The sequence below is a fragment of the Phragmites australis genome, chromosome 5, assembly GCF_958298935.1.
Source record: "Phragmites australis chromosome 5, lpPhrAust1.1, whole genome shotgun sequence".
NCBI classification, from domain to species: domain Eukaryota; kingdom Viridiplantae; phylum Streptophyta; class Magnoliopsida; order Poales; family Poaceae; genus Phragmites; species Phragmites australis.
Window position 1 is genome coordinate 6,106,185 of NC_084925.1, and position 11,868 is coordinate 6,118,052.

At 45.8% G+C, this 11,868-nt stretch overlaps 1 protein-coding gene across 1 annotated transcript; it reads right to left on the reverse strand.

Moving 5' to 3' along the window:
* Positions 1-8,669: 8,669 nt before the first annotated feature.
* On the reverse strand, positions 8,670-11,130 carry LOC133918593 (F-box/kelch-repeat protein At1g55270-like). Its single transcript, XM_062362533.1, has 2 exons — positions 10,881-11,130; positions 8,670-10,121 (listed from the first exon to the last, which is right to left on the reverse strand). The coding sequence occupies exons 1-2, from the start codon at positions 10,908-10,910 to the stop codon at positions 8,877-8,879; spliced, it is 1,275 nt and encodes a 424-aa protein (XP_062218517.1). The 5' UTR covers positions 10,911-11,130; the 3' UTR covers positions 8,670-8,876.
* Between the last annotated feature and the right edge of the window lie 738 nt (positions 11,131-11,868).

The window sequence follows — 11,868 nt, forward strand, 5'->3', positions numbered from 1 at the left end:
TCTTTCACCTAAGCAATAGCCTCCCATTCTAGTGGCTCCCAAATATCATTGCTGAACGTGTTGAGGGAGACTGGCGTTAATGCATTGTGCTCAGCTGGATCATTACTTTGTTCGCCATCCTTTAGGAAAAACGCATGAGATTTGACCAGGAGAAGTTGAGAGCCATTTAGACTAGGTTGCTAGATCTCAAACTCGGGTATCGATTGTTCCAATGTCGCCACAACTCCTGATGGATCCTCTAAAGCCACTCCATCTAGAAAATCCGAAATACGCCACCAAAACCTGCCATTAGAGATCTAAAACCACCGTGGTGGCCCGTTGATAAGATAAATGTGCACTCCCTTTGTCATCTAAAGAAGAAAGCACAATAATATGAACAAGGGTTCCCGATCTTCCGAAAGGTTCTGGTAACTCTCGATTTGGTGGAAACGAGACACAAGTCGATCCGGCTTCCGAACAACACGATCCGAAACCCCGCAATCGCAGCACCACGTCTCCTCTGGTTATCAACCGGCGTTGCACGGTTGACCTCGCCAAGAAGGCTAAAATCCTTGCCTGCGAATCGAAGAACACAAGCAAGAACAAGGAAGAATGCAACCAAATTGCAGATGAATGATTAATCTCACGAGTTGGGGTCTCACAAACCGACGAAACGGCGAAACTGTTCTTGCCAGAATAATCTAAGCAAAACCCAACCCTAATTAGGGTGGCGGCTACTGTATATAAAGGATTAGGGTCGGCCAAGGACCCCTAGACGCGTCCCTAATGGACTCCAACACGATACATGGCCCAACGGACCAAAAACGGTGACGCAGCACCGGGACAGATTCTGGACGCTGACTTGTTTCGACGTTTCCCGTTGACTCAGAAGGAATTTGGACCTCAAACCAACGTCATTGGTTTCCTTATGAAATTATCTTTCCAACCATATGTGAATCGTCGAAAACGGAGTCCGGATGCGTCCTGGACGTCCGTTTTATTGCTCGCTGGTCCTGGAGGCCGAGGCTGATTCGGACTCGAGTTGGACTGGACCTCCTGCTGTTGTTGGACGTCCTAGCTGCTCCTCCACGCCTCCAAGCCTTCCTCTATGTGTTTCCTTGTCCTCTCCATGATTCCTAAACAACACATAATCATTAGGTAGTAATCTATTCTCAAAATTATATAAAGAGTTGCTTAGGAACGAGCTCACCTCTAAATTTAATTGTCGTGCGCGAGCTCTTGTGATTGGACCTTGAAAGTTCAATGGAGGATCATTGTATGTATCCGAGGGAGTGATGTCCTCATCATCCTCCCTCTCTTGAATTGGAGTCGTCCTCGACTCAAGCTCATCATCGGCTCCCAAGTAAGGTTTCAAATCTGCAATGTTAAAAGAAGGACTAACCCCGAACTCGGGTGGCAACTCAAGTTTATATGCATTATCATTTATTTTCTCAATTATCTTATAAGGACCAGCAGCTCTTGGCATTAATTTAGACTTACGCAGCTCTGGAAACCTATCTTTTCTTAAATGTAACCACACTAAATCACCCGGTTCAAGTTTGACTTCTTTCCTACCTTCACTACCAGCAATTCTATACTTTTCATTCATCTTTTCGATATTTATTTTAGTTGTTTCATGCAACTTACGAATAAAATCAGCACGTGCACTAGCATCACTATGTGTTCTTTCAGTGGTAGGTAAAGGCAAAAGATCAATAGGAGCGCGAGGGGTAAAACCATATACTACCTGAAAAGGACTTACCTTGGTGGTAGAATGTGTTGCCCGATTATAAGCAAACTCCACGTGGGGCAAACATTCTTCCCACATCTTCAAATTTTTCTTCAAAATAGCCCTCAACATGGTACCCAAAGTGCGGTTCACTACCTCCGTTTGGCCATCAGTTTGTGGGTGGCAAGTAGTAGAAAACAATAGTTTTGTACCCAACTTATTCCATAGAGTGCGCCAAAAGTGACTCAAAAATTTAGCGTCGCGATCTGAAACAATAGTAGAAGGCATACCATGCAAGCGAACAATCTCTTTGAAAAAGAGGTCAGCAATATAAACGGCATCATCACTTTTATGACAAGGTATAAAATGTGCCATCTTAGAAAAACGATCCACAACAACAAAAATGCTATCCCTCCCCCTCTTAGTCCTAGGCAATCCCAAAACAAAGTCCATCGAAATATCTGCCCAAGGAATAGAAGGAACAGGAAGAGGCATATACAAACCATGTGGATTCAAACGAGACTTAGCCTTTTGACATGTGGTACAGCGTGCCACGAACCGCTCAACATCTCTCCTCATCTTTGGCCAAAAGAAATGTGTGGCCAACATATCCTCCGTCTTCTTAGCACCAAAATGTCCCATCAATCCTCCTCCATGTGCTTCCTGCAACAACAAAAGACGAACGGAACCAACTGGAATGCATAGACGGTTAGCTCTAAACACAAATCCATCATTGATCACAAACTTGTTCCATGTACGTCCCTCTTTACAGTTCAGCAATACATCTTTAAAATCAGGATCAAGCACATATTGTTCTTTTATTGAGTCAAGTCCAAAAATTCTATAATCAAGTTGGGACAACAAAGCATATCGTCTAGACAAAGCATCAGCAATTATATTATCCTTCCCTTTCTTGTGTTTGATAACATAAGGAAAAGATTCAATAAATTCAACCCACTTAGCATGTCTACGATTCAGATTATTTTGAGAACGAAGATACTTAAGCGATTCATGATCTGAATGTATAACAAATTCTTTAGGCCACAAATAATGACGCCACGTCTCTAAAGAACGTACAAGTGCATACAATTCCTTATCATACGTAGAGTAATTAAGAACAGGGCCATTCAATTTTTCGCTAAAGTATGCAACGGGCTTACCTTCTTGCATCAAAACACCTCCAATGCCAACTCCACTAGCATCACATTCTAGCTCAAAGGTCTTACCAAAATTTGGAAGTTGCAGCAATGGCGCGTGCGTAAGCTTGTCCTTCAAAGTGCCAAAGGACTCCTCTTGTGCCTTACCCCAATGGAACACCACACCTTTCTTTGTCAACTCGTGTAAGGGGGCAGCAATGGCGCTGAAATCCTTCACGAAACGACGATAAAAACCTGCAAGTCCAAGAAAACTTCTCACCTGTTTGATGTTTTGGGGCACCGGCCAACTCTTTATGGCTTCAATTTTCATCTCATCCACCTCAATTCCCTGTGGAGTAATAACATAGCCAAGAAAAGAGACTCGATCCGTGCAAAAGATGCACTTCTCAAGGTTACCAAATAAACGTGCATCACGTAAAGCATTAAAAACAGCACGTAAGTGATCCATATGTTCATCCAAAGACTTGCTATAAATCAATATATCATCAAAGTAAACCACCACAAATCGTCCAATAAAAGCTCTTAAAACCTCATTCATCAAACGCATGAAAGTGCTAGGTGCATTAGTTAAACCAAAAGGCATTACTAACCACTCATATAATCCGAATTTAGTTTTGAAAGCTGTTTTCCATTCATCTCCAAGTTTCATTCTAATTTGGTGGTAACCACTACGCAAGTCGATCTTTGTAAAAATTACAGAGCCACACAACTCATCAAGCATATCATCAAGTCTAGGAATAGGATGGCGATATCGAATAGTAATGTTATTGATGGCTCTACAATCAACACACATACGCCAAGTACCATCTTTCTTAGGAACCAAAATCACAGGAACAGCACAAGGACTAAGGCTCTCACGTACATACCCGCGGTCCAAAAGCTCTTGGACTTGCTGCTGAATTTCCTTAGTCTCCTCGGGATTGGTTCGATACGCAGCACGATTTGGCAATGTTGCTCCCGGGATCAAATCGATTTGATGCTCTATCCCTCTCATAGGTGGCAGTCCCGGGGGTATCTCAGCTGGGAAAACATCATCATACTCCTGCAAAAGGTTAGTGGCAGCAGGAGGTATCGAACTAATAACATCATCAAGCGAATACAAAACTCGTTTGCAAACCAAGGTGTAGCAAATATCATTATTAGAAATTTCAGCAAGGTCACTTTTTAGTGCAAGCATAACACCACCCTTCAATTTTATGCCCTCTACCTTAGAACTAGGTGTAGACTTATCCTTTTTAGGTGGGTAAAGAGAATTAGCAACTTGCTGATTTTCAGATTTAGTATCACGCAAATTAGCAGCTCGTTCTTTATCAGCTTGTACAATTTCAGCAGGGGTCATAGGAACCAAAGTAATTTTCTTTCCTTTATGCATAAAAGTATATGTATTACTTCTACCATGGTGTATAGCATCATTATCAAATTCCCAAGGTCGACCCAATAAAAGTGAGCAAGCTTCCATAGGTACCACATCACAGTCAACATAATCAGCATAGGAACCAATGGAAAAAGAAACTCTGCAAGTTTGTGTTACCTTAGCTTTTCCAGCATCATTAAACCACTGAAGATTATATGGATGGGGGTGTTGGCGTGTGGTCAAGCCAAGCTTCTTGACCAAATCTGAACTCACCAAATTATTACAACTACCTCCATCGATGATGACACGTGCTCGCCGATTTTGGATGACGAAGAAAATCTGGAACAAGTTATGGCGTTGCAGCTTCTCTGGTTGTTGTACCTTTGTGCTGAGCGCCCGCTGCACAATGATGCTCCTATAGGTCGCTGTGTCATCACTGCCCAAGATTTCGTTGCTCTCCTCAACAACTGGTTCTTCTTCTTCTTCAATGTCAGAGGCGCTGATGTACCCATCTTCCGTTGCAATGTATGCCCGTTGACTTGGGCAATCCTTCTGCACATGACCGAATCCATGGCAGCGACGGCATTGAATGCCAGAGGTGCGTCCCGTTGATGCAACAGAGGAAGCACTCTTGGAAGGTCCCTGCAAAACAGAATTTTTACCTGAGCCCGAAGGTCGTGTAGTGACAGGATTTGGTGCCGTAGCTGCTTGTTGCTTGCTCGCTGGTGAGGGTGCCCTGTAAGTGGATGGTTTGGACAGCCCAAAGGATGGTCCTGTGCGCGGCGTGTATGTGGTGCTGGCCTTGTACTTGCCCTGCTGCTCACGCCCCTGCAACTCCTTCTCTGCAAGCATAGCAAACTGAAACAACTGGTTGACATTGTTAAATTCTTTATAATCAATAATATCCTGGATTTCACGTCTCAAACCCGAATAAAATCGACAAATAGAATCTTCGTTTCCCTCTACTATGCCACAACGCATCAAGCCCTTTTGAAGCTCACCATAATAATCCTGCACAGATTTATCTCCCTGTTCTAAGCGCATCAATTTCTTACGCAAGTCTCTATGATAAGATGGGGGAACAAATCTATCACGCATAGCAACCTTAAGCTCTTCCCATGTACGAGGTGTGGCACCATCTGCAGCTAAACCAGTCCACCAAATAATAGCAAAATCTTTAAACTCACTAGTGGCTTGTCTAACTCTATGTTGTTCAGGTACTTGATGGGCACTAAATTTTTGCTCTACTGTCATCTCCCAATCAAGATATCCCTCAGCATCATAATGTCCCGAAAAAGAAGGTATAGTAAATTTAATCTTAGCATAAGGATCTTCAGGAGCTCGATTATACATACCTCGATGGTGGTGGTGATGTGGAACGCCACCCATACCTGTGGTGTTAGTGCGAAGACGACGCCGTAATCTGTTTTGCAATGTCGCCGCTGGATCAACATTAACATCGTCATCATACAACTCATCACCGGTGTTGCTTCCATTCACATCTTCGTTGTGCACAGGACGGTTTTCCAAAGCATTTACCCTGTCGGTGAGCTCGGATAACCGTTTGTCCACCCGCTCAACCGCGTTTGCGAGTTTCATCTCAATTATCGCTTCAGTGACAGCCTTGATGACTGTCTCCCTCATCTCCTTCTAAGCATTGTCTACAACAGTTAATCCCTCATCTCATCTCGCTTCAGTGACAGCTCTGATACCACTTAATATGAACAAGGGTTCCCGATCTTCCGAAAGGTTCTGGTAACTCTCGATTTGGTGGAAACGAGACACAAGTCGATCCGGCTTCCGAACAACACGATCCGAAACCCCGCAATCGCAGCACCACGTCTCCTCTGGTTATCAACCGGCGTTGCACGGTTGACCTCGCCAAGAAGGCTAAAATCCTTGCCTGCGAATCGAAGAACACAAGCAAGAACAAGGAAGAATGCAACCAAATTGCAGATGAATGATTAATCTCACGAGTTGGGGTCTCACAAACCGACGAAACGGCGAAACTGTTCTTGCCAGAATAATCTAAGCAAAACCCAACCCTAATTAGGGCGGCGGCTACTGTATATAAAGGATTAGGGTCGGCCAAGGACCCCTAGACGCGTCCCTAATGGACTCCAACACGATACATGGCCCAACGGACCAAAAACGGTGACGCAGCACCGGGACAGATTCTGGACGCTGACTTGTTTCGACGTTTCCCGTTGACTCAGAAGGAATTTGGACCTCAAACCAACTTCATTGGTTTCCTTATGAAATTATCTTTCCAACCATATGTGAATCGTCGAAAACGGAGTCCGGATGCGTCCTGGACGTCCGTTTTATTGCTCGCTGGTCCTGGAGGCCGAGGCTGATTCGGACTCGAGTTGGACTGGACCTCCTGCTGTTGTTGGACGTCCTAGCTGCTCCTCCACGCCTCCAAGCCTTCCTCTATGTGTTTCCTTGTCCTCTCCATGATTCCTAAACAACACATAATCATTAGGTAGTAATCTATTCTCAAAATTATATAAAGAGTTGCTTAGGAACGAGCTCACCTCTAAATTTAATTGTCGTGCGCGAGCTCTTGTGATTGGACCTTGAAAGTTCAATGGAGGATCATTGTATGTATCCGAGGGAGTGATGTCCTCATCACACAACATCCTTGGCACAATAATGATGAATAATTTCCCATCCTTGCGCATTGTAAACCCCTCCAGGTTTACCCAGAACACATCCTAGGAAAGCGATGGGAGATCATAGAACCATTCGGTCACCGGATTAATTACCCCACCTTTGATCTTATGCCCTCGCTCGATGACGATCAAGAGCCCGTTCGAGGCCCCAATCATCTCCCAACTATCGCTGACTAAACCTCAAAAATGAAAGTCGAAAACTGCTTCACTTCCTAGGCGATGGACATCCACCAAGCCATCATCGTGCACGAACGATCCTTTCAGGATCCAAGGAGCACATTCTGCCATCCTACACACTTCACACCATGAGGAGTAGACACAACAGAAGAAGTCCTTTTGGATGCTACAATTTGTTGGAGATAGTGTCGAGCACCCCAAAGGCAAAGTCGCCCAATGTGGAGTTTCTGCCATAAGATCCAAAGTGAAAGAGGAAGTCTTTTGAGTGGAAGGTGAGCAATGGTGGATGAATGCGAAGGGCAAGACTACAGAGGAGGCAACGAGACTAAGACAATGACGGTGAAGTTCTCCCCTTAGATAATTAAATAGGCCTTGCTTCAAGATGAGACTTAGAAATTGTTTTCACTTTGGACAAAAATTATGGCGCTTCAATCGACGTGAAAAGGGGCATGATGACGATGTGCGAATCTCTGCACGCCCATATGTATTCTGCGAGCATTAAATACTCATATACCCGTTGTTTCAAATTTTGAAAGGTTTTTTTTAACTCTACTCAGAGACGGATGTCGATAAGTTGATATTACTGACCCTTATCGAGTCTCGAGTGTGAATAACAACAGTGCGTTCGACCCAAAAGTGTTTCCACTCAATGCTCAGAGCAGAGACTCTTCTCATTCGATTGTTTTGACTGTAAGTTCGATCTACCTTACTCGATCAGACTTAAACTTGGTGGTACTCGAGTAAGCGTTTGCAGAAATCCTCCCTGTTGAGTAGAGTTAGGGGGTTACTGTCGAATATCTAACTATAAGATGTATATACGTATAAGGATAATATCTAATATTCCCAGAATCTAGGTATATACTAAAAAGGTCTTGATTGCTTACCCACCTCGAGAAGACTAGTATCCATAACAGATATATCTACTTTAGTGACAACAAGGACTCCCTACCGATTGCAGATAGATATGTGATGCTACATCACCCCTATATAAGACGGGGACTCAGACCCTAGGAGGGGCTCTCTTTTCTGACTACACAAGACAAGCATCAGGACCTTGACGCAGGAAGAATTTGACGACTTTAACCATATGTTAGATTAGATCCAATCTACTTCTTATAATAGGTTAGCTATATTACATGTACTCGGGTAAATGCATATACATAATCATCCACACATGACGTAGTGTATTACTCCAACTGAAGGTTCGAACCTGTAAATATCGCGTGTACCTCACGTCATGTTTGATCTCTGATCCACGAAGATAACCCGTTATTTTTCGGATATATTATCATAAATAAATCCTTGAGAGTTCGATTTTAGTCGATGAACGGCTTACATTAACTGCAAATACTGTAACAACTCTCTATTCATATGGAAATAAAGAAAGAAAGGATTTTCATAAATTTTTATCAGAACAAAATGCAAGATGATCGTATTAAGATGTGAGGGCATGAGAATGAGGACACCAATCTATGGCTGCACCTAAGTCTGGACACTGACCTGGAACAACTGTCACGTCAGGAGCACAAACTAATGGGCAAGTACCAAGTCAAGTCTTCTCTTGAAAATTCAGCATTCAGCAACGACGGTTGAGGGAAAGAAAAAAAAAAAATCAAACTTTGCATTATTTCATCAGATCGCTTTCTCTAACCAATTCTGTGTAGTATCATATCATATGAACTGTATACTGAATCACTGATCACATCCTTCAGATGTCTATCTCACAAGTAAATTCTGCACAAAAGACGAACAATTTTCACCTGTTCAGTGAGCAATTCTGAACAGAACGCATGAAGCATTCCTAGCTAGGCCTCAAGAACTTGGCAATGGAGGATGTGGTTCTTGGCGCGGCCGCGACCGGCGATGCTGGGCAAGAGATCCGTGACGAAGCTCTTGACACGCGCTTTGCCGGCAAGGGTCTCCCACCGCTGGTTCCCCGCCCCGGCAGCGACGTCGACGGCCGAGACGCTCATGTCGTTCCGGACGACGCAGAGCTTGCCGTGGAGGGCGACAATGGCGGCCGCCTCCGCCGCCTGGGAGCTCCCCTCGTGCTGCTTGCTTTCAAAGCAGGTGGTCCACGCGTCCAAGGCCTCGTCGTAGGCCCTCAGCCTGCAGCCGTCCTTGCAGTCGGCGGCGAAAAGCCGGCCGTCGAGGCACGCGCTGGGGCTCCTCCAGCCGGTGACCATACCGTCGAGCACGACCGACCAAGCGTCGGCCTCCGGCGAGTACACCTGGCTCAGCACTTCCTGCTGCGCGCTGAGCCCCTTCACGTACCACCTCCCGCCGTGCACCGCGCTGACGAACGGCACCATCGCCGCGGCCATATCGGACAGGAACGACCACCGATTCTTGGCGGGGTCGAACACCTCGGCGGACCTGAGGCCGCCGCCGCCGCCCCCGCTCTCGCCGCCCGCGACGTACAGGCGGTTGCCCATCACGCACGCGCCGAAGCAATACCGCCGGCGCAGCATGTCCGGCGAGCGGTGCCACCGGTTGCTACGTGCGCTGTAGAACACCACCCGCCGCATGGGGCCCCTGAGCGGGTCCGTGCCGCCGAGCAGGTACAGGTGACAGCCGCCGAGCACGGCGCAGCCGAACCCGTCGGCGTTGGCGTACTCGTGCGGCACGGGCGGCAGCGCGCGCCACGTCCCGCGCGCCGGGTCGAGCACGTCCCACGACACGCGCCCGTCCCTGTCGCGCTTGACGGCGTACACCCACTGCTCGGCGAGCCCGAGCCGCCGGCGAAGGCTGTAGAAGTAGTTGCCAGCGAGCAAGCGGAACCACCTCCGGCACACCAGTCTCAGCTTCCAGTGCTCAGCTCTGGGCACCCGGATGAGACAAGCAATGGCGAGATCATCGGGAAGGCTCGGGAGCAGCGGACATTGCCCGCCGCGGCTCCGGTCGCTCTGCCGCGGCGATGCCTTCAGCTTCAACGGGTGGATGGAGGCCATGAGGCTCGGTTGCACGCACGCCTTCGACACCGGGATGCGCCTCGCCGCGGCGGCGGCGGATGATTTGTTCACCCGGCACAAGCATGCCAAAGTATCAACCTATGCAAAACAGCATAGAAAAATGAAAAGGTTCAGGTAGTTGAACCTTGAACGAATTGGCCAAATCATAAAAGAAAACAATGAATAGATGAATCATAATTTGGTGCTGTTTGGGATTAAAATGAGTGCTTTTTTCTTCATAAAAGTGATTGCTTGATATGCCTAGAGCGACGAGACAAGAACATAAGACAATGGTGTCATGAAACAGCAGCTACTTACAGAAGTTGTTCAACTACTTTGTGGGGGACCAAGTTTGATGGCATGACCATGCAATGCAAGTTTCACCATGAAGTAAACTAGCAAGGACTGATATTCAGATGATTTGCACACAGAATTCACCACTTTATCTCCTCCCAGAATTTTTGTGCAATGATATGATAAAAAGAAGCACTACTTTTTTAAAAAAAAATACAAAAACATCAACAATTCTCAAATGGAAAACTTGCTGTAAGAAAATATCTAGATGCCCAAACACACTAGCAGACATTTGTTCCATCTGACTTCAAAACAAGATGTACATGTTCAATTCTTTGGCCATTTTTTCCTCCTGTATTTCTGAAAATTTGTGAACCAACCAACCAAAACTCCTTGAAACTGATCGATGAGATAAGGAAGGTGCAATGGACTGATGGTAAACATCTTCAGAGATTTCAAAAATCTGCTCAATTACAGCAATCCAACGATGGTATGTATGCAGATACGCAAGGAATCCAGGAGAAAAATCGAGACAAAAAAGGAAGGAAAGAAAGAGAGACTCACCAAAGGAGCTGATCGGTTCCTTCTGTCCATGCCTGTTCCTGAAGCAAAGAATCAAGAAGCTGCAAGAACCACCCACCAGTCAGACATCACACCATCGCCCTACTTCTTCTCCTACCAGTTTGCCTATGAATCATGCGAGGAAGCAGGAAATGGCAGCCCCGAATAAACCCTCGTAACCAGAAATTTCTTCCAACACCCTGCAACCTATCTGCAACTGCGAGGAGGAAGAAGGGGGAGGAGAGGAGCGGGGTGGCGACTGGTGACACTATGGAGACCACCCCTCGCATTTAAGCCTGGTCTCTGTGTGTCTGCTTCGTGGGCCCAGTCCACAGCTGAATCACACAGCGCTGGACAGGAGACTTCAGTTTGTGCCCCTTTCTGTTGCTGTCTTTTCCTCAGCTTATCGCAGTCAACCACGCCTTCGTTTGCATGGCTGATTAGTCTGATGACGATTATCCTCTAGATTAATCTCATGTTCCACAGCTGCGCTGTTCTCTCCTTTTGTTCGTCAGATGCATATTTTTTTTAATTTTTCCACTGTAAAAGCCTTTTTGTTTCTGCTGCGGTTTGTTTGCCTGCTGCTATGAAGATCAGCAGACAACATCCTTGCAACTTGATGTATGTTTAACTATCCTAATATTGTTGTAAACAGAACCTTCAAAAAGCAGCAAAAGCGGACAAGAGAGAACGGCGAGTGATCCTGTCAAAATCAAACGAATATAAAAAACATATCTACGCAATCAATCCGATTAAAATACGCAACTAATTGTCTTGGAGTCCCTCGGAATCAAAACAAGAGGGAAGATGGAAGGAGAGATGAGGTGTCATCGATCCCTGACATCGCTGAGAGTTGAGAAGTCAATTTGCAAGAGCCATCGCATGACAGGGCAGCACGGCCAGCATAAGATGATGATATGCACCATTTTTTTTTTCCATGAGAGGAATGTTAAAGATGCCTTGCAACTGATGACACAACTAATTTTGGCCA

Bases quoted from the DNA above. Each gene is read 5' to 3' on its own strand.
- LOC133918593 (XM_062362533.1), bottom strand. From the start codon at position 10,910: ATGGACAGAAGGAACCGATCAGCTCCTTTG. The intron at 10,122-10,880 runs GTGAGTCTCTCT...TGTTTTGCATAG, and splicing joins GGAACCGATCAGCTCCTTTG to GTTGATACTTTGGCATGCTT.